Source organism: Anopheles arabiensis, chromosome 3 (genome assembly GCF_016920715.1).
Source record: "Anopheles arabiensis isolate DONGOLA chromosome 3, AaraD3, whole genome shotgun sequence".
In the NCBI taxonomy this organism is placed as follows: domain Eukaryota; kingdom Metazoa; phylum Arthropoda; class Insecta; order Diptera; family Culicidae; genus Anopheles; species Anopheles arabiensis.
Genome location: NC_053518.1, coordinates 17,372,535 through 17,395,460, shown reverse-complemented (window position 1 = coordinate 17,395,460; position 22,926 = coordinate 17,372,535). Strand labels below are relative to the sequence as shown.

The following is a 22,926-nucleotide window of genomic DNA, read 5'->3' as shown; positions in this document are numbered from 1 at the left end:
CGCGATCAAGTAAATAAAGCGGTATAAATAAACCATAGTTGGGTAATACAATTAGGAAAAATTATGTAGCTTGCATTGCCATACACATCTTGAATGAAGACTCTTATTTACGCGACTTAAACACTACTTATTCTGCACGGGATCAATCCCTGCCTTCATATGGCTCTAGTGCAGAAATATAATTATGAAACGAAATGGAATCAACATTTAAACCAGCGATGGAATGTAATTGGAATGCAAATAAACAAACCAACTCGATAGCATTAGCTTGGGGCGGTGGTGGAGCGCCGATATTATCACAGTGAGATAGTCCTCGTTTTAACGAAAGTGCATCCACCACTCACCGGCACAGCACTCTCGACCTGACCCATCCCCGAGCAACTCGTTGCCTTGCCGTGCCCTTCGGAGCTAGGTGCCGAACGCTGTAATTGACATTTATTTATATTTTCCTTCCAATCAATTTACAACCCCGGTTCGACTTCCATTTGGAAAACTCCTCTCTCTCTCGCGAGCACACAGCATCCCACAATTGGTTCAGCGTGAAGGAGGAAAATACCATTGCCCTGCTGGAAAACAAACGGCATCAAGGAAATGGCATCAAGAGAAAAGCAGCTTACGTTTTTCCGTGTACATTTTGCTGTGTTACTGCTATGTTTTTTGTTCACTTGCTACCCGGGGACGCAGAAAAGTGCTCGGGTCAGTGGCAGTAGCCAGTGGATAGGAGCGACATCGTAAGTGGAACGGGAAATCTCATTTGAGAAATTCTTGTAATAACGATGGGTAGGACTTCGTTTGGCGCTAGCTGGGACGGTCTTGAGCCAGCCATTCAGCTTCACTTTTCCGCCAGAGTGCTCGCTCGATTGATTAGAAGGAGGAAAGATAGACGCTGCCTGTTGTTGTATTGCTAGTGAAGATGTTTGCAGCGTGGCTGATGGCTGATGTAGTTATTCTTTTTCTACTCAATCTCACTCCTCCAACCTTTTCTCTTGCGCTAACTGACATGGCGTAAAACGATTGAATTGAAGCTCGCTAGTACGATAGAATTCGGATGCACGGGAGCGCATCAAACTCGTTCCTTTTCCATCCTCGTTCCTGGCGATCTGTAAGAAGCAAACAACTCTCCTCACCTACGTTCTCCACTGTTCTCCAACAATCTTCTTGGGCCATCCTTATCTTCTCGGGGGAAACTGTTAGCCACGCGTTGGGAATTTTATTTTTCTCTGCACTTCGACATCTTTACACACATGCCCACACTCGTGATGAGGGATGAAACTATACAACACTCACACACACAAGCTGTACGCGCACGTCCGCACAATTGAGATTGAGCAAACATAAATAAATTGAAGTGCCTTGTTAGGGGCAGCAAACTGGGACCAGCAAACAGGAAGCGAGCAGACGGCTTCGCTTCTTCGAACAAACCGGTGTTGCATCGCTGCATGCCAAAGAAATCGCCCGCGTCTAGCTGTACTTGCGGCAGTGCCTTTCCGTGTACTGAGGCTTGAGTAAGTAAAAAAAAGAAGGAAACGGTCAGGCCACTAAAGTTTATGATCCACAACGGGTACCGGGCTAGACAGCCCGCCGGGTTTGGTTTGAAGTACCGGAGCAGCGCAAAGTGGTTTGGCGAAATAAAACAAAAAATCTAACGAGCTAGGGCATTGCTAGTTTACAGCAAAAAACTGCACCAAGAGCTTGTGCAATTTTGGGTAGTTCTGTTGAAAAAAGTTGTTTTTGTTGTTGTTGTTGTTGAACTCTTTTTGCTGCCATAAGTTTGTTCGGAAGGTGCTGCTGCGGGGGTTGTTGTAAACTTTGAAACTTTTACCCCGACCTGGAGTATGGTTTGTGTGAGGCATACTTTTTCGGAAGCTAACAAACCGGAGCTCGTACGATACAGCCCAAGTGAGTGGAAAGGAGCGAAAAGGTTATAAGAAATGGACAGAACGAAAGCACAAAAAAGCAAACGGTAGCAGCGAAAGAAAAACCGATATAAATAAACAAACGCTGGGTTCAGGGAGAGAGAGAGAGAGAGAATGAGATAGTGGTGGGCATACATCCAAATAAAAGTTAACTTTATTTGCCACTTCGTAGCACGTTCAACCGTACCGCTTGCTAACGTGTTGCACTGTCCCGGGAAGCGGTCCCCGGGATGCCAATAAAGTATGCTTTAACAAACAGGAAACGGTACTATCGTGCTGTTGGGAGTTCGATTGGATGACAGTTACGTTTCCACCCAGCTTGCACCCATTCTGCACGCACCATTACTTGTCTTTAGGTGTCTGTGTGTGTGGGTGTTTGAAATGTTAATACCAACAATTAAATGGATGGTTTAAGATAGGGAGAAAATTATGAAGCTTCACTTAATAGACTACAAAGACAGCGTTGTAGCTCTTGGCTGCAATTACTGTGCATTAAAGGATTTGTGCTTTTATTCAATGCAGCACACAGCTAATTATCAGCTGCAATGTAATTCTACACCTTGTCCAGCATAAAGTCTAATGCATGCACTGCCTCTCTTGTATTGGTCTCGGAAAGCTTCTTAATTTGTTTTATTGGATGTTATCATTATGAAGTAACTGTCCAATCGATAATCAATTTTCTATAAAAACACACTGAACCTATCATTTGAATGACATATTTCTGAATAGATATGCCATTAATTAGAGATCAAACTAGCAGTATCAGATATGAAAAAGCGTGTGAAAGACATTAGCTAAAAGGTTTATCGGTATATTATTATTATTATTATTATTTTATTTAATCTTCAACGGGCCGTATGGCCTAATAACAATATACAATAACAATTACATAGTAGTATAACAATAACAACAGCTCTTCCCTCTTTATTAAATTAATTGAAACATACATTATAACAGTTATAGTAATACAGCCAAAATGTTGTTAATCAACACACAGTATTGTTACTTTATACTTCGGCTGCAAGATCTGACATTTGCTACCTGTTCATGCTCCAAGATTGGAAGGTTCCAGGTGGAATGGAATAACATTTGTATCGTCACTAGTACAACTATTAACAAGAAATTGTTTAATTTTCTCAATACATGTAAGACTTTACCCGAAATTTTCTATTTACAAGATCCTACAGAAAAACGTACCAAGAATGTGCATTTTAAAACACATTTGATTTTCAAAATTTAATTTCGTTGAAATACAAAATTGCACTCAACAAATAACTTTGTGAAGCAAAATTTATTACACTTTTAAATATTTTTCACATCAAAATTACGTTGCATTTTTCACGTTGTGTTTTGAGGTTTGGTTTTCACTGTATGCTATTGACAGGGGAGTTATCATGATTCGCTGTATCACTCAGTTACCCAACAGGACCACAACCATCGAACATTAATCATCGACCATGACGATTGTGACACTTTAAACCTTCGAATGTTTTCGAATTGAATTGTTCCTAATCCCACGAGTTAGTGCAACACAGGGAGAAAGTGAAATCAATATGTCGTTCTCAGAGAGTGTGCTGTAAAATAATTAAACGTTACCATTCTCCATCACTGGAGATAGAGCGTTCTCGATAGGGCAACGTTTACCCTGACCCGAACAAACACTTGCGGACGGTTTGGGATGGGCTTACGCTCGTGACCTTTTTCCCTCGATGTTCGATCGGTTATAGATATTGGCGTTGGGAGTGAAAGAGCGTACGGCAGGCCTCAAAGTCAACACTTCGAGAGTGAGTTTTCTTTTATTTTTCGTTGGTGGTGTGGGCTTTCAACTTTCCATCCCTTGCCACACTCTATGCAAATAATTCGGCTGTGTCCGGAAATCTTTCCAATGAGTGAGACACCGTACCGGAAGCAGGCATGAGCCTCGATGTCGATTGTTCCGGGTAGTTGCATCCGGACTTGGCCCTCGACAAACAGGAAGAGCTACTCTGTCAATAGCGCCAGGACGGTCGGAGCTGGCAGATGACTTCCGGTGTCCGGATGACCAAAACTCACGTTGGCGAAGCTAAATGTTTGCCGATTACCATGGACTGGGTTCAGCGTTTAGAGTTGGCGCAGGGAAGTAGCAGTCTTGCCGCTAAGAAAATGCTTCTAGAACTCTCTATTTCGGTTTAGCTATGGAAATAGTTTTGAAGAAATGATAAAGTAGTCTTATTCTAGTTTGGTTTGCTCTAAAGTCTCTCATTTATATCATTCCATAGTTTTTACAAATATTGTCATTTATATGTTAACTTCAAGTTGTAGTTAATCGAATAGAAATTGAAAGCAACGGCAAATAATTACCACCAAAATCAACAATTAAACCATTGACAGCATGACAAATGAATTTTTGCTAATTTATTCGCACAAAGTCTCTTCTTAAATGTACTATCACGACTATTAGGTTGACTCCAACATTATGTATTTATGGACATTTCCGATGGGACTTCATTGAGTTTCATTCGTTTCTGTTTCATATCCACAAAAGCTCCGACTCATGCTAATCCACATACAAGCAAACCATTTCACCAGCGTGCCATAGCGTGTCTCTATGTGCGCATCAATCTCGATCGCTATCACAGGGTGAAGATCACCATGCAACCTGGCCCAGCGCAAACGTTAATAGGCCATCAGGGCTGATGAAAATTTAGCACCGAAAACTGTGCGCGCTGCGGGAGATAAATTATCATCCCATGCAGTGAAATGTGGCTCATGAATATGCTATTACGCCTTACCCCGTCCTGGGTCCTGGGTGCTGTGCAGGGGAGCTCGGCAATCCATTCGGCGTACAAACATGTCTCATTGCAGCGCCTCCGCCCTGTGGATAATGCTTGAGCCAAGTATGGGGTAAAGGAAAATCAATTTACTATTCAAAACGATCCATCAGCCATAAACGGAACTTAAGAATGGAATCAAAACGAGCCATGTAAGGAGTGGTTGATGGAATAAGAAGAAAAAAAGCAAACAAACAGATATCTTATGGCTTCTAAAAGGAGCTAAGAGTGGGAAAAATCTGTTGTCGGTTGCTGTAATCATGACACTCATTGGAGTGCATGCATTGAGCGACTTGCGAGCCCCATCATTTTTTTTCTTTCTTTCTTCCATGAATTTACGCCCAACGTTCGTTGACACCCTAGCACAAGTAAAATATGATGAATAATTATTTTTTCTCTGATCGTGTGTTTTCTTGGCCACTTTTTTGTCAACGAGATGAAGTCACTTTAGAAAGGGCATGTTGCTTTATACCTTCTAACCAGCCAACTTCAACCTCGTGTCGATCATTTTCAATACAATGTGTGTGTCTGTGTGGCAGTTTTTTGTGTTGTTTTATTCTTCAAGCATTCTTTTGTCTGGGTATTCTGTTTCCAGCCGCTGTCAAAGTTTGCTATTGCTCGTTTTCTTCCATTTTTCCCCCTTTTTTCATTTTGTTTTTGTATGGTAATATTGAAAAAAAAAAAAGAAACGACAGAGGCGTTAGCAAGCGACTTGCCATCTATCCAACCAACCAACACACATACACACTGTGAATGAAAAGATCTTTCACTCCCAGTCGGCAGGCATGGCCAAAGGAGGCTTTCAATATACGCTGGGCGGGCTGGGAAAGTGGAAATGTATTATTCATAAGACAGCTTATTTAGCACTGTGCTCGGTAGCGAAAAAGTAAAACTAACTAAAGCGAAAGAAACCTCCCGTCCTGCACGCGGGCTGCCACTGCTGTGAGGGTGATACAAACTCCCAAAATAGCAGCACAGGAGCAAGGGGCGAAACAAAAAGAAGCCAAGAAGTCATCACCACTCTCCGGGTAGTGAGCAGGAGGTGTACGGGGTGATGCATTGATGAACGCGATGAAACGAGGAAAGTAAAAAGTCAAACGATCAAAGGACGCAAAGAAAGGACAATCATCCCTGTGACCCTCCGTCCAACAACACCCCCGTTTCGCAGTGAAAATCTCCCGCCGTTAAGCATACTAATCGAGCACGGTGCAGGCAAAAAAAGGAAAAATTGTATGAATGATCATGAGCTTGCATGTGCGCCCGGGCCTGGCGACCGAGCAACAACAAACCGAACGGGATGGTGTCGATATGGAAGAAGGCTAATGAGTCAGCAGACTGGCGTGTCATGTTACCAGCGCCTCGCCGCGCTAGACGATCCCGGGGCGGACAATAAGGACAATTTTTTTTTTTGCTTTAACCTGCGCGTCGAGTTGCTCCTGTTTGATCAAGCTGCAGTCAATTAATTTTCAATTATTACCACCTCAATTATGTTACGTGAGGTAGAGGGGTGGAGTGCTTTTTCCCCCTGTGTTATTGTTCTTCGTCAACCCATTACCCTCGAAGGCAGTGTTGCATTGGCATTGTTATTCGATTTTTCTTTTGACGTGGAAAATGTGACAATAGAGAGCAAGGCGAGGCAAAAAACGATGAAATGAAAAAAGGCGGTAGTTCTGAAGAAGTTCACGCTGAAATTAGCTTTTGATAGGGTTTCATAGGAAGTTCAAAAACAGAAGAGTTTATTTTACCCTGTATCAAGGCGAAGATCACAGTTGAGTTTTTTTTTTTGTTAATGCAGTAAAACTGTGAAAAGTGATTTTTTGTTGCATGAAAAGGTGTTAAAATTTAATAAGATTATGTTTTAGTAATGAAGTGTTATAATGTTTGTACTATTGGAATTTATGGCCTGCGTGCACCCACTAGTGAAAGTGGGCTTGGCTTTAAGTGACTCTTTGTTACCATAGCAGGATAGTCAGTCCTACGTATGGGGGCACGATCTATACAGGGCTTAAAAGTAAAATAAGTGAAATACATACTTTTTGGAAATGTTTTTTATTATTTATTTTTCAACTAATTAGCACATTGAATTGGATATCTGAATCTTTGTAGCTGGGTATATTTGTAATAAGGTAAATTATTTAATTCTCATTAGATAATTTAACTATTACATTTAAGATACAAAACCAGCCAAAAGCAGATGTTTTATTGCATGCTTTAGTTAAAACAGCTTATCGGAAGCTATTTTCCTGATATAAAAATGGTAGTTTTGTTCTAGTAGATCAAAAACATTCCATAACACCACGGACATTGCAGGGTAGCTGTCCAGAAGATGCTAGAGGAAAATACTGCACAAACACATTGAGAAGACGCTTGGAGTTTCTCAGAAAGTAATATCTCATCGATTAAATTCAATGCACGATTAACCGAAAGCTAGAGAATAGGGTCCCTCGTGAACGTCAATCCTGAGAGAAGACGTCCAAGCGGTGCATATAAAAACGCATTGGGCAGCATTTAAATGGAATGTTATACCCATAATTCAGTGGTGGAATGACAACACTGGAGGCCGTTAGTGATCACACAAATGTAGGCCATGCTGAAGTGTCCAGCGAGTATTGGTGTGAGAAATTCTAAACCATTAACCAATTGAGAAGCAAATTTACTTGTAAGCGGAAAATGATTTCCATTTATTGGGGTCCTCAGGGCCTCAGACCTCAGGACCCCACGTGGTCGCTTGGTTTGCATACTGCTAATCCACTCCTGTCTACCTGTTGTATAGGGCCGGTTTACAGTTTGTCATGATATTTATATTCAGGAAAACATTCTCTTGGCTAAAAGCTTGCGTTGTTCCAGTGTACACATTGGATAAAACCTTTTTTTATATTATACTACAATTTTGTGTTTAATATTTGTCATGGATTTTTTGGTCTATAAGCTTGGACGAAAAAACAGTTTTTGTTACCAATCATTTTTATGCGCTAGTCCACTTTTTTATATTTGACGTTGATTTCAGATCACATCTCGTATTCAAATAAACTCCAAATGCGCTTCACACTCTTACCTGTACCGCAACAACACCAATGGAAGACCGAATGTGCTAGAAAATATTTCACCTTGATGGCAAGCGTCGGTCATGTTTGTCGATGCTGATGTTCATTAATTCGGCTCCCTAAACGACGTCCAATCTTGCAATCGGATCCTTGGGGCTCCGGGTGTGTACAAGTGACAACATAAACGTCCAGCAAAAACAACTTAACGATACAGCCTCCACCACTTCTGTGTCATGTCCTGCGGCCCGCAGGGCATACTCTATTACGAGGTTTTCTTATTTTGCCTTGAGCCTTTTCAGAATACCCAAATAAAGAGGGGGGGAGGCACCATTCAACCCGTTCATTCGTACGTTCATACGTTCGTTCGTTCGTCGGTTCGTTCGTTTGCTGGTTCATTCGGCTGGTCGTTTGAATTGGTCGTTTGGCTGTTGTTTTTCCTCACTGGTGCAATGTTGTTGGATGTGATGGGGTGATGTTGTTTTTGTATTTTATTTTTTCCTACCCTTCTACTCTTTGCACGCTCACCTGCTAAACCCTTTCGGCCCACCCGCTGATCGCTATGTTTTGAATGTTTGTGTGCGGCTGATGTTGTTCCGGTTTCACAAAGCGCCGACCTCGCTCTACCGTTGCTGCTGCTGTTTTCACCTTTTTCCGTTCCCATGCTCTGACTGTATGTATGTGTGTGTGCCGATGATGACTATACGGCAACGATGAGAAAGAACGAACGAAAAAAATGGCACTCCCGAATTGCTGCTGCCCGGCACGGCACTCAACATTGGCCACTCACTCAACGTCCCCTTTTTATTTGCAGAATAAATTGATAAAATTTGAATATAAATGGAATAAAACCCTGAAACTCTTACCGGAGTATTACTCAATCCAATGTGTATATCGGCCACACGGTGTGTTTTTTCTTCTTCTACACTTTCTTCGGTGCGTCTGTATGTGTGTGTGTGTTGGAGTGTTTGAAGAGGAGCTTTTTTGTTGCTGCTTACTCTCCCTCACGTTCCCGAGCAACACAAAAAGTGGCCGTCCTCGGTCCGGGACCGCTGCTGATGGTTTTTCGTACGCTGTACAGTTAAGGAAATCGTTTCAATCCACTCGTTTGCCTTCCAATTTTAGTGTTCCAACCAGCTCAACCCATACACACACACACACACACACACACACACACACACACACACACTCAAACACACCGAACGGAAGGGCAAGGATATTTGGCTCGGTATCCGATCTGGTTTCCGGTCCGGTTGAAATTTTCCCCTTTTCATCCTTTATGTGATGGTATTGCCCTTTGCGCTCGTTGCGAGCGTACGGCGTTGGTTTCCGAGGTCCAGTTTGGTGCTGGCTCGTCCCTGCCAGAAGCGCTCCTTGGAGATCTATACAAAAGCATACGAACGTAAGGAAAAGGGCCATCGCTGAAGCACGGTTGCATTACGGCACGGATAGGGCCAGCCAAATAGCAGACACAAACACGCACATACGAGCATGTGTTTGTCTATGTTTGAATTTTATTTTCCATGATCTGACGGATTCGTTATCGGAGCTGGTGGGTGAGATTCTTTTGATTTCGTTTGAAGTAAGAGCAAGCTACCGGATGCTCGTTGAACGGTGGCTGGGTGGAAAGTCTAACGGATATTTCCCCTATTTTTCGGTGCACAAAACTCCGTAATGCTATTCAATTGAGTCACAAATACGATGATCCATATGTGGATGTGTGTAACTAGCTCTCTCACGGGGTTGAGGCACATTGCAGCACTGTTGAATATATAATAACCCTTCACAGGTGGAATTTCTGTAAGCGATTTGTGGTTGAGCAAACGTACGAACATCGGTCATCACGGACGGGCAGTGCAGTAATTATATTAGTTTATTGTATTAGTTTATTTTACTTTTTGCATCAATAGATGCCTCAAACGCCCATATTTTTGTTTTTTTGTTTTTGTTATATATTTTAAATTCCATTAGGAAATAATTATTAAACAGAGCAAGTATTTAAGCAGATTTTGCCAACTTTGATTTCATTTTATCTTAGTTTAATGTTCAACCGACTTTGATTTTATTGTAGTATGTGAAAAAACAATACAATTTAATGTTTTTACACTACATTCTCTTACATTAAACTGTAAGCCAACTTGCAAGACTCTATGAAAATATCTAAAATCAGCATAGCAATTGTAATATTTGAGATATTACTATACCTTATTAATATCGGCGATACAATTACGTCATTATGCGATTTAATGTGACAAAAATTGAAATATACTGTTTCTGAGAACAGCGAATTGACATTATTTTAAAAATTGTAAGCAACAAAACACAAATAGTCAAACATTGATCCCTTAAAAACAAACTTAATGACTCAGATGCAAATAGCAAGAAAAGGCAACGCACTGAAATAAATATTTGAATTTATTTATTTTTAAATAAAATTGTATCGAAATCGAGTTTATTGAACTTTATATGCTTAAAAACTCTACTTCAAAACGAGCTTTAAGTGCCCCAAGGATAGCAAATGGCTCTAAAGAAACCACCAAAGCAACCAAAAGAAAGACTCCCTCAACTAATGGTTACCTTATAAATCTTTTTGTAAGACATGAACGACTTTCGCCTTTTTCGTGCGAATCGACATTTGCAACACTCCCACCGTTACTGCGAGAAGTTCTGTTCGCAAAGTTTTTACCGCTGCAAGCTTGACGAAGACGACGATGACCAGAAAACCCCCGTCGAACGGGCAACTCCAGCCTCGTGCCGGAGGCTCACAGTGCCACAGAGCCCTGCTGTCACGGTCACGGCAGACAGGTTAATGAGGCGTCAATTGGATTTCGTCCCAGCTGTCGCTTTCCGTCCGTGATGGTGGCCAAGAAACAGTCCGCCAAATTGCGCCGTTCTTTGCACCGGACCGAGAACGAAACGAACCGTCCTCGGTTGGGTCCCCCGTTTTTCGGGTGACCATTATACGCCCGTGAGCAGAGAACGTGCCGGCAGTGGCCGTTAAGAAGCAGTTACAGCAGCGGACCCACTGACTAGCTGCCAACCACTCATCCTCAGATTCTCATCTCTCACTCCGCACACATTCTCTCTCTCTCCCGTGAGTTGGGTTGCGCCATTTCGGTGAATTATACGTAGTTTTGTCCCTCGGTGTGTGCCGCGCTGGGGGAGCTTATGCCGTCTTTGGTGGGTTTTACGACACGGGCGGACCGCACCGGTACGCTGGTACACCTTTTCCTGCTTGGCTTCGCTGCCGATTGATGGTAATTTCATTTGCACTTTGCTCGATGTCGATGTCAACGGCGCCCCTTCGTTGGGCTGGATGGCAAGGCGAAGGCTAGCCCGCCAGTAGTACACACAACAAACATAGAGATTTATTCAATTTCTAAAATTCATTATTCATGCAGTGGCAAAGTTTGAATTAAGCAATTTATATTATTATTCAATTTGTTATTTATTACGACAACACAACCTGCCCCTTACGGTCGAGTGAGTGGGTGAACAGGGCGAGGACAAGGACCGACCACGAGTACCACCAAAAGGGGACGGGGGACGCTTGAATCAAGCTGTGACATCGACAAACTCATCGATGTGCTACCGATGTGGGTTGGTGCGCCGGTTTAAGCACGCAACGTATCATCTTTTGCCCATGCTATACCTTCCACCCTCCAACCCTTTTCTGACCTCCACCCGCTTATTTATTCAACATATTTTCTTACCATTTCTCTCCCTTCGTTGCTCTGCTGCTGTATCGTTTCATTGCAGGTGGCCTGGGTGCGGGTGGACACGCAAACCATCCTCTCGATACACCACAACGTGATAACGCAGAACCCACGCATTAGCCTCACCTATAACGACCACCGGTCCTGGTACCTGCACATCCGGGAGGTGGAGGAGAGTGATCGGGGCTGGTACATGTGCCAGGTCAACACCGATCCCATGAGATCTCGCAAGGGCTACTTGCAGGTTGTGGGTAAGTATGGCGCAATGGTAAACAGTGCACCACACCGATTGCAGGGCTTGTAATTCAATTCTGTTATGCCATTCTTATGAAGCCGTTGCTAGTTAGTATAGCAATTACGTTCGGCACTGCAAAGTAATTACCAGTAGTGCTGGAGGTTTTCAATAATATTTAATATGGTAAATACTCAACTCAATGCAAGAGTAGAAGTTTAATTAAATCATTTTAGAAGAAACATATTAAGTGATTATTTTGGTTTCGACAAGAATTGTTGTAGTTTTATGATATCTGTTCAAGAGATAATAACTATCGTTTCAAGCAAGAGTCTCCAAACTATTCATTTGGAAAAATGGATTTCTTCGCAAATAACGTTGTTGAGGGCCATTTCGAAATTAGTTTTACCTTTCTTAACGTTGAAGTAACTAAATATAACAAATTTATATAGCTGTGTGTAATTACAGCTTGATTTAGACCTTAAAGAAAACATAAAATCTAGATAAAATTATTAAAAAACATCGATTTTTTTCAACTTTACGTAATCATCGCAAAGCACATTAAAGGCACTCAAAGGTTGCCAAAATGCCAAAATAAATTCTAAAAATGTGTATCTTAAAAGGAGAAACATTTTTTTTATTTAATAAATTTTTGTAATTTTCTAATGACATAGTACAGTTGGTTTTATTAGTATTCAAATTTCAAATATAGTTAACTTTATCGATTTCTACGATTACTATCGCCTAGCACTCTAAATTATGATTAAATGACTGTCTGATCCTTTTAAAATGAGGTAGATATTGCTTTTAATATCACAAAAATCTAGATTGACTACGTACATTGCCCTCTGCAAATCATACTTCTTTTTCTTCTTTTTCTTTAACTTTTTCTTCTATATGGCGTAAGGTCCTACGTAGACATGCCGGCCTATACAGGCCTTCGAGACTTAATTCATTACCACGCGATCCATTCTAGGCTTGAACTCATGACGGGCATGCTATTGAGTCATTTGAGTTGACGAATGTACCACGAGACCGCCCTACAAATCATAATTAAAAGTAGTATTTTACATTTTTTGTACATTCTAAAGTTTTCAATTTACTTTTTACCAATGTTTGAAGCTGTTTTGCATTCGATATCCACAAATAATATTTGTCTTTTACGTCAGTTACCATCATTCCTCTAAATTTTCGGAAGCTGAAAACTTAAAAGCCACCATCCAAATGTTATTCTAACGTGGTAAAATTAAAATCTACAACTTAGTTTCTTGTTGAACTTTGGTTAGCCTCAAGCTCCTGGAAATGGAAAGATGATACAAAAATATCGACCGCTCTCCTAACAGACAAACATAAGTTTACTGGATGAGAGCAATTCCAGGAATTCTAGAGCTGCTTGAGTGAGCACTCGGCCAATTAGTGCTCAATTGCAAAAGATTGAGATTCGCGGAAAAATAATAATTCGTTCAAGCTCGTGCTGCTTTCTGCAACAACAAATACACGCAATTCCGTTTCATCTCTTAAAAGGTCCAATTCCAGAAATTATTCATTTCTTATTGTTTACCTTCGCCGCACAAAGGAAGATTAAAAATGTACAAAACGTGTCACTACTAATACAGCACTGCCTGCTAGCCCTCAGAGCGAAACATTCACTCCTGCTTTATTGCACAACATTGCCCATCACACTAATCGACTTGTGAAATGTAAATTGAGTGCCAACGGTACGGTGAGATCGCAATGCAATTTGCATTAACCGCCAAAACATTCCGATAGCAGCGATAGGAAATTGTTCCGCGTGTTTTTGTGTATGTGTATGTTTGTGTTTGTGCCCTTCCTACACCCCGAAAGCATAACAGAAATTCAATTCATCAGCAATGCGATTAAGCTTTATCTGCCCTGCCGGCGTGCAGCATTTATCGCGCAAACATATCACAACCGTGTCACACCTCTGCACAGTGTGGGTAAACCGATACCGGCCGGGGCCAAACATCATGCGGGCCAGACATCAAAAAACAAACGTCCCCACGCTGCTTAACGGATTAGCCACCCGGGCAAGGGGTGTTTTCTGCTCACACGATTATCACCTATCACCAAAAACGGCACGGCTGAAAAGAGCAGCAGTGCGGAGGGAATGGGAGAAAAACGGCAAAGCTCTTTATGCTTTTGCACATTATGCACGAACCATTATTGCAGTGGCCGGCGGTCAAACAAACAGTGCAAAACGGTGGCGCTGGGACGGCCCGGGAACGATTAACGACACCGTCGGCTGTTTGTTTATGCTCAACAGCAACTGGACCTCTCAGTGTGCGGCGTGTGTGCTGGGTAAAGTTAACATTGCAAGCGATCTGTCTCTCTGTACGGATACGTCCCGGATTCACACACTTGGTGCGGCGTGCCTGGCACTGGTGCATTTTCAATATTTTCATCACCCGATTAAGCATCGCCACCGGGCATTGTTTACGAGCAGCGAGATAATGCCCGAGCTTTGCGAATTAATGTTTCATCGCTACCCCCGGGGCCCGCTTGTTCGCAACGTGCTGACACGCTTATTGAACGGGTGGTTGGTTGATCGGCGGTGAATTTTTAAACGTCATATTTTGATTTGATTTTCATGTACATGGTTGTTATCGGGGTGTTTTTAATAATAAATTATTGCATACGAATACAAAATAATACATGGAAAAAGCAGCTTGTTCTGATTAAAACAAATCATTCTATATATTTCAAAAGGAATGTTTTTTAATGCATGCAAGAGAAGAGGAGTCAGATGTTTGCGTCATATGTGAAAAGCATTTGTCGTCATGATGTTTGAATAACCTTAAGCGGTTGTAAAGATTCCCCCTAAAACCAAATTGTTCGGTATTCTTGATACTATATCCAGTCATTACGAAAGGTTTTTAATTTTCTTAATCATCTTACTGATGGATAATGTTATATAATTGCAAACATTTCAGCCATACTTAGTTAAATATGGAAAACCTTTTTATTTTAAATGTATTGTGATAATACAACCAACATTCTAAGTGCGTATCAACGTATTAATTGAACGATTCTCAACAGTTGTTTTAATATTGAATTTGATGAATTTGTTTTAGAATGTCGGTTCTTTATTGTTTTCAGGAATGTGAATCGTTCTCGTTAGAGGAGACACTATTTTGTATGTCCGAAAATTTGTATTTTATTTATAAAATTTATCGAAAAATGAATGAAAATATTTCAAGAATATAACTTCGTATGGTTCAACACTAAAGTTTCTATAACAACATACTTTTTTCCCTATAATTTTACTTCCAGTTCCTCCCGCAATCATTGAATCGATGACCAGCAACGATATGGTCGTGCGCGAAGGTACCAACGTAACGCTCAACTGCAAGGCGAAGGGGTTCCCCGAACCGTACGTGATGTGGCGGCGGGAGGATGGTGACGAGATGGCGATCAGTGGAGAAAATGGTAAGACGAATGGATTCCAATTTTTCAATCCTTGCTGACGTTACTGACGCGTCACTCTTTCACTTCGCAGTAAATGTCGTTGATGGTGAAATATTACACATAACCAAGGTCAGTAGACTCCACATGGCGGCGTACCTGTGCGTTGCATCGAACGGCGTCCCACCGTCCATCAGCAAGCGAGTGCAACTCAGGGTACAGTGTAAGTATACAACGAACTGTTCGAATGTGGTACGGTCGAAAGCTAAATATAGAAATCAATGTGAAAGTATTTAAATTCAGTGGCAAGGAGCCTGCAAAGACTTAATTCAAAACGATTTTGATGGATTACACTACCAATAGCTAGTTTATGTTTGACTTTCGACCCGTAATGCTAATGCCTCTCTTCGTTTCTCTTTCCACCTGTACTACCCAGTTCCACCGATGCTGTCGATACCGAACCAGCTCGAGGGAGCTTACGTCGGCCAGGATGTCGTGCTCGAGTGTCACACGGAGGCGTACCCAGCATCAATCAATTACTGGACGACGGAGCGAGGCGATATGATAATATCCGGTAAGCACACAGAGACAAACATCCTCTTCCTGTCAAATCTTTTGCATTGGATAGAAATTAATTTGCTGGGAAATCAGTCCGGAGGCGTTCCGTCCACCCGGTGACACATTTCAAACGCAAACAAGCCCTTAATGGGAATGAATGTTTCCGAATTGTACAGAATGAAGGGTGAAATTCAAGCTGTAAGGTGAAAGTTAAACGGGGTGAAACGATTGCTCTTTTTTCTCGCGTGTTTGATTTCATGGGAAATTCTTTGCACGGCTCGGGTAAGCAATACGACTACGATGGTCCTACACGCTTGGGGCGTGATCTTTGTAATGCTAACTTGCACCGTTTAACACCAATCAATTGGCAATCAATGAAACTTAACTCAATTTCGTGAATTAGTTACATAATGGTGTGGAGGAAAAGCTGAATGGCACAAATCCAATCCGTAGCCAGTCAGCTGAACCGATCCCGACCACATACTGGACAGTCGAACCCGGTCGACAAGTTCAAACGTCGACCGTTGGCTAGCAGGATAAAAACAAACAGAACCGTATCCCAAACCGACCCTTGAGGCAACGACAAACTCCTCCGATTTGGAGCGAAAGTGTGTGTTTCCTTCGTGAATAAATAAACCGGTCCCCAACCAGTCGGGGGCGACCCAGCGCGGGGTGCCAAACGAACTCCCGCCACAACCAACACACATTCACAGCGGAGCGGGATAACATCTTGACACGAACCAACCCTGCGTAGGTGTGTGTGTGTGTATGAGTGAACGGAACGAGACGGCGTATCGATTCGGTTGGCTTAAAAAGCAAGTCAAATCCAATCAGGAAGGACACCGAAATAAATTATCTGCGCCCATGCGTTTGAAGTCCAACTCATCGGTTCCTGGTATCGGTGGCCGGCGAGGGTCAGTTTTCCCAAGGAAACCTGCTGCCAAGCAGTCTGATTTGATCTTCCGCACACACACACACTCTCTACACACCATCTCTCACACCTCGGTTAATTGAATTGAGACTAAGTGATAGAGATACTTGTCGACTTTTCGGGAGGGGCTTTTCCTGCTAATTCCATTTCCACTGGCCGGATGATACGTGCTGTAACGGGCCCCCATGACTGGCGTGATTAGGTCCTCCGGACGTGGGATGTTCAGTTGGGCGCCCGGCACTCTAAATGGTGTCGCTTTTCCCTGTCAAGTGGCATTAACAGCCAATTTTGTGGAAATTGAAGAGGTTCGATGGTTCGACATGTTCGTTGATGAGCATCGAATTGAACAGTCGTATGTTGGTTGATTTGGGGGTTTCTTCTTCTTCTTCTGCTTTCACTTCATTGCTTTTTACCCAATGAAATTCAACCATTGAATGTGTGGCGTTACAATTTCTGTAACGTTCTGCTGCTTTTGTGGATGGGTAGGAAGAGAATATTCTGTTTCGTCTTTTAGGTGGATGACTCATTAAAGCTATATAAAATAATCCATTGAGCTGTTTCAAATAACAGCTCATGATTTATGGTTTTAATGGTTATAATCAATGGTTTATATGATTTTTAACAATGGGACCTTTCAAGTTAATTTTTGTTTACAATATACAATAGATAACAAAGATAACGTTTATATATTGTTATGTTTGGACGCATTTCGAACACTTAAACGTGAATTCAGTTCTGTTATAGTCATTCTAGGCTCGTAGAGATCGTCAGCAGAATTTAATAAACGTCACATACAAAGAAGGGGGTTACGAGAGCTAAAGGTTGTCTGAATTTCAGCGACTGCCAGTATTGGCCGGCGACGGAGTATTCTGAATAGAGAGGTGAATCCGCGAAAGCAGCTCGGGACTGTCATTGGTTCCGTTCAAGATTTTTGGCGTGTTCAACACATTCGGCGAGGGGCGGGATCCCAAGCAGTAAACACCTAGACCTGTAGTCGAGACGATACGGCTAATCATGGAGGGCGAAGCGTGTTGCCTTCCGTTGGATGGACTCTAGCCGCGCAAGCGCCTGGGTAGATGCAGGCCACCAAACAAAGCTAGCGTATTCCAGCAGCGGTCTGATTACACAGTGTTAATACAGTTGATCCTTCTACCACATAGGATCACGAAGCTCGCGCGTCATGTTTATGACCAAACCAAGTAGCCGATTGCCACTAGCGATTACTTGGTCTATCTGTTCCTCATAGATCCTTGACGCAGCACACTCTTTCAAGGTTCTGATCGTCAAGCGTATGATTAAACAGCGCTGGAGCTCTTAACCGACTGAATGCGCTTATGGCGCACTTTTCGTTCCAGACGCTTAGTGGCTTGTATTCAAAGATGTTCTTCTGGGTCACGGATTTTACAATAGATTTTAGCATCATTTGCGTATAGTAGGCAACTATTATCCGAGAGTATCGTGCGCAAGTCATTTATGTAGAGCAGGCACAACAGAGGCCCTAGGTTGCTGCCCTGGGGTACGCCGGAAGTAGCACCAATAGATCTAGATAGGCAACACAATCTAACTACATATGAACGATCACATATATACAATTTCATCCACTTTGAAACAGTAAATGGCATCGATTTGCATACCATCATTTGATGCTTCGTGTTTGCCCTTTTGTGGATGGATGTTAACCGCGAGACCTTTCAACAGTCATGGAAAGGTTCCTGTGTGCATGAATTCGTTAAACAGCTTAGTCAAAACCGGAGCTATTGATGAAATAAGAAGTTTTCTTGTATTGGTAATTTTCTCGGTCCATAAGATTTGTTACTTACTACCTTCTAACCCATTTTAGAACATCGTGAAACCTCGATTGCAGTCATTCGTTACTCAGTTTGTACATTACGCACAAGGATCTTTCGAATTGAAAGTTTTTATCCTCGTCATTTCGCCGCTTTTGCTTCGACCCAGCACGCTTTCTAATGTCGCTACAATTACCACGACAAAGATGAATGCATTGTTGATAAACAAAAGATCAACTCATAACAATCTTTAGTGTTAAGCAAGTGGAGTATTTTTCGGCGATTCCAATGAGAATAATTAATAATTGGTTTTTGTTATTGCATGGATGGCAGATTCCACGTATGCTGAGTGACAGTTTCATTGAGGAGTGTAAATAAAAAACTGTAAGCATATTTATTACACTTAAAAGTTAAATCCTATAACAAATTTTACAAAAAGGTTCTCATTTTCAATCTCTCACTATAGAGCGTTACTTTTTCACTCAATAGTGAGACGATGTTGCTTAGTGAGTTGATGGTAGGTAGCGGATAGCTTGGATGATTTTTGTACCGTGTTGGTTCCTTGCACACTTCGGTGCACATAGCGATTCATCGATGTAGGCGTTGGACGAAAAACGACAACCATGGTTTTGTCCAACTAACAGACGAAAATTACCCAAAAGTATGTGAAGTTGTGTAATATTTATGAGGTGATCTAAATAACATAAGATTAAATAAATACAGGTAAGCTTAAAATGAATTGCAGCAGCTTCCGTGATATGGTACGGGTAACCAGTGGATCGCACGCAGCCGCCAGACTGATATCGTTATTGGCCGCCTGGTGTACTGTTGATGTCCGGCCTTAATGGCGGACGCCTCCACGCCATCTTGCCACCTCAATTTGGGCCTACCAAACTACACTGCGTCACCTATTTGCCCTTATATTGGTGGAGGAAATGTCACATTATCCTCTCTTATTGTAGAATGCAAACGTGAATCACTTTTGTGAAGATTTACGGTTAAACATCAAAATCAAAAATCAATACCAGTACACCGTCGAAGACTCCGAACAGAATCAGATACTGCGAGCTTTCGAGAACCTCAAAGCGCTGCGACTCATTGATTAGTATCTGTGCGAAATGAAGCCGCGGAAGGCGCTGACGATATTTCCGACCATGCTGCATTTAGACGACTTTGTGCAGATACTGCCAGAATTGCTACAATGCGCCTTATTCGCAGCCGAAATACTTTCCCTGGTGGACGCGGAGCACTCTTATGCTATCGATGAGCTGGGCAACATATTAGTAAACGTGAACCGATTGAACAACGAACAAGGAACGGGGTGCGATGAAATTACCGCAGCAGTGGACAGCTACGATTCGACAGAACAATCCAGAGGAGACACACAATGGACAGGTTTTTTCCTTGATTGACCTGGTGGCATCGGAAATCCGTTTATGCTCGAAACTATTCTTGCATTTAATCGAAAATTACAATAGCAGAGGCTTTGAGTGGAATTGCTACTCTGCTGCTGACCATGGAAAGCACGCTACACTCTACATTCAAGCTATCGCTCATCCTGGACGCAAACAGTTCCTATAATATCCGTGTACAGTAAAGGTCTGAAGCAGTGTATTCGGCGGAGTATGATTTGGGGCAAATTTAGGGTATTGCGTTTGCGGGAAAACATGCGTGTGCAGACAGCCCAGACTGTTCAAGATGCTGAAGAGCGGAAAGAGTTCGAGAATCTCTGCTCTGCATCGGCGAGAGTCATACGACGTACGGCATAAGACATTCTCGGGGTTCGGTAAGGCATATGTCAAGATACCACGGGACTCTTTATATTACTTGGAACATCTGATCCGAAAGGTTACGTAAATTTATCGCAAACAATGTGAATTTTGATATATAAATTATGTATTTCAAGTGGTAGGGGAAGGTAGGTAAAGACGGACACTGCGGGTAAGATGGACACTTCTCATAAATGCATGAAAAAGGTAATTTTCGAGTAATTCAACAATGTAGAATTCAAACTGAAGGTAAAACAACACATTTGAGAACATTTTTGGCATAATATATATAAAATTCGTTAAATCCACGAACAAAACAAATTTTCAATCATGTGCAACCTTGTGGATCTAATTTGACAACTGGCGATCTTAAGCTCTACAACTTGTATTGTTTATATTTCCGGAAGTTTTATTTCATGAATGAGTTGTCGTGATCATTAATGAAAAAACTGGCGAAAGAACGAGGATAAAAGCAATACAAAATATTGTTTTCTGGTGGTTTGAACATTCTAACACCAAAGCGGGAAAGACGGACACCTTGTTGTAGGGAAAGATGGACACCGGATTTATTGATTTTTTTACTTCTTATATCAATTGGTGATGAATATATTTCTTCAAATACCTTAAATAAGGGTATTCCGATGCTATAAATCAATCAGTAACTAGAGAAAGTATTGAAATAAGCGAGAAATGAAACAACGGTCAAAATAGTAGCCATTCGTTATGCTATTACTCGCTCGACGCAGATGAGGCGCTTCACAAAATCCAATATCTTCTCACGATTTGGACAACTTAAGGCAATAAAAAGATGAGGCATTTATACGACATTGTTCAGGAATAGATGAGAAATTCTATTAGATTACAAAAATCAAATGTTGAATTTTGACATGGTGGAAAATGGATTAAACTGTTAACAAGTCCCTCATGAATACTGGGGTCGTGGACTTTTTGCGGAGTAAAAGGAAGTTATAGACTGTTGTTCTGTAAGCTAGAGCAACGTTTGCTGTAAGTGCGCGATATGTCAATAATGCTTTAGATGCTGCATTCTACGATATATTACAAACGCCGTTTACAATTCCTAAATTCATGGCAGAATGAATCGCCGTTGCAATAGACCAAGAATTGGTTTATAAACGTACCAGGACGTGGAAAGCGATAGAATTTTTTTTAAATACTGTAAAACTCTTCACTTTCCAACGTTTTCTACAGGTGTCCATCTTACCCTTCATGGTGTCCATCTTTCCCATATCAGGTGTCCGTCTTACCCGAACATTTCAAAACCGCACGAAAAAAACCATGTTTTTCATTCATGAAAAATACGCAAAAATCGATGGAAACTTAAAAGTTTCAACACATTTTCTGATAAAACATGAGTGTAAGATAATGTATGCACATTTTCATGGTCGTTGCGCTTATATATCCCTAGATTTTTACCATTTCCCTTAACGTGTCCGTCTTTACCTACCTTCCCCTACACGATCCACCATTTAATTTATAAAATATTAAATAAAAGAATTAAGAAATCATAAATCAATATACTGCAATATATGTTATAAATAATATAAGCACACAGAACAAAATCTTTCACAAAGGATCCAAAAACAAAATGGTTTATTGAAGTGCAATTCTTATATGCCCTCGAATAAACGTTGCGTAGCCCTGTAACCGGGCCATTTTCACTAATTTGAATGAAAACGACTGATTCTGGAAAATGGCTCGAAATGCAGTCATTTTATATCATGGACGGAATATTTTAATTTTATGAGTTTACGTGTAATTGAATACATTACTGCTGTTAAAAACCGCAAGTAAATCTTTTTATTTTTATTCTCTTTTTATATGGTGTAACAATGATGTTTTCCGATGACGTGTTTAAAAAAATATTCCTTTACATAAAACATTTAACATCACCATCGAAAAGCGGTTTAAAATGTGTACTGTCTTCTTTTCCAATTTTATACCGTTTATACGCTCGCAGCGTATGGCCCCATCCATGCCCACACAGGAAATAAGCAAACCAACCCCATTCCATCCCTTCTTCCTCTTCTACCACCAATCATCACCAAGCCCAAGCGTGTGGGGGTTTCAACAGGAAATGAACCTATTTAGAGGGCCATTGAGGCGAATAAAGATACCACAGATATGTTATCCTTTCTCCTGCTCCTGCGCCTCCACCACACACTCGACACACAATCAAAGCGCTCGATAAAGAGATAAATCTCGATGATAACGGAGCCAAGCTTCACACATTACTCGGTTAACTGGCGGTATCTTTCATCGCACACTGTCCTTCCGTCTACCGAACAACCCCTTCAGAGCACTCCACCGCATGGACGGAGACATTCCAGACCGTGTAGTCAGTTTCAATCTGCTGTCATTCCGCCCGCACACGATATCGTGGCCCGGTTCGCTTCCGCTTGCGCGGAGGAATCTGTGAGCTCCCGTTTCATCCCCGCTGTCCCGTTGCCGGTTGCACTTTTGTGTCCTTTTCTGCGCGTATTTGTGTGTGTGTGCAGCGCATTCTGTTAGTGGATCAGATAACCGCCAATAGATGGTATCCTTTTGTACGCACGCAAACGACGCAAACCACGGTGCCTTGACGGGGACACAACGGTTCTAATAAACTCATATGCACTAGAGCTGTTTGGTAATGCCCGGACAACCGGGTTCACATTGCAGGAAAAACATCCTGCTGCACCCGGCTACCACACCAGGGAATGAAAAGCTATGTGCCGTTGGTGGG

The 22,926-nt window shown here is 41.8% G+C and overlaps 1 protein-coding gene across 3 annotated transcripts in view; it reads left to right on the top strand.

The window, feature by feature from the left end:
- LOC120901988 (lachesin) overlaps positions 1-22,926 on the top strand; it is a 125,291-nt gene that overhangs the window by 83,395 nt on the left and 18,970 nt on the right. For all 3 annotated transcript variants that reach the window (XM_040310403.1, XM_040310401.1, XM_040310402.1), the window contains exons 5-8: positions 11,527-11,734; positions 15,007-15,162; positions 15,233-15,361; positions 15,575-15,712. In XM_040310403.1, coding sequence (XP_040166337.1) covers positions 11,527-11,734; positions 15,007-15,162; positions 15,233-15,361; positions 15,575-15,712 — 631 coding nt within the window. The remainder of the gene's footprint in view (positions 1-11,526; positions 11,735-15,006; positions 15,163-15,232; positions 15,362-15,574; positions 15,713-22,926) is intronic.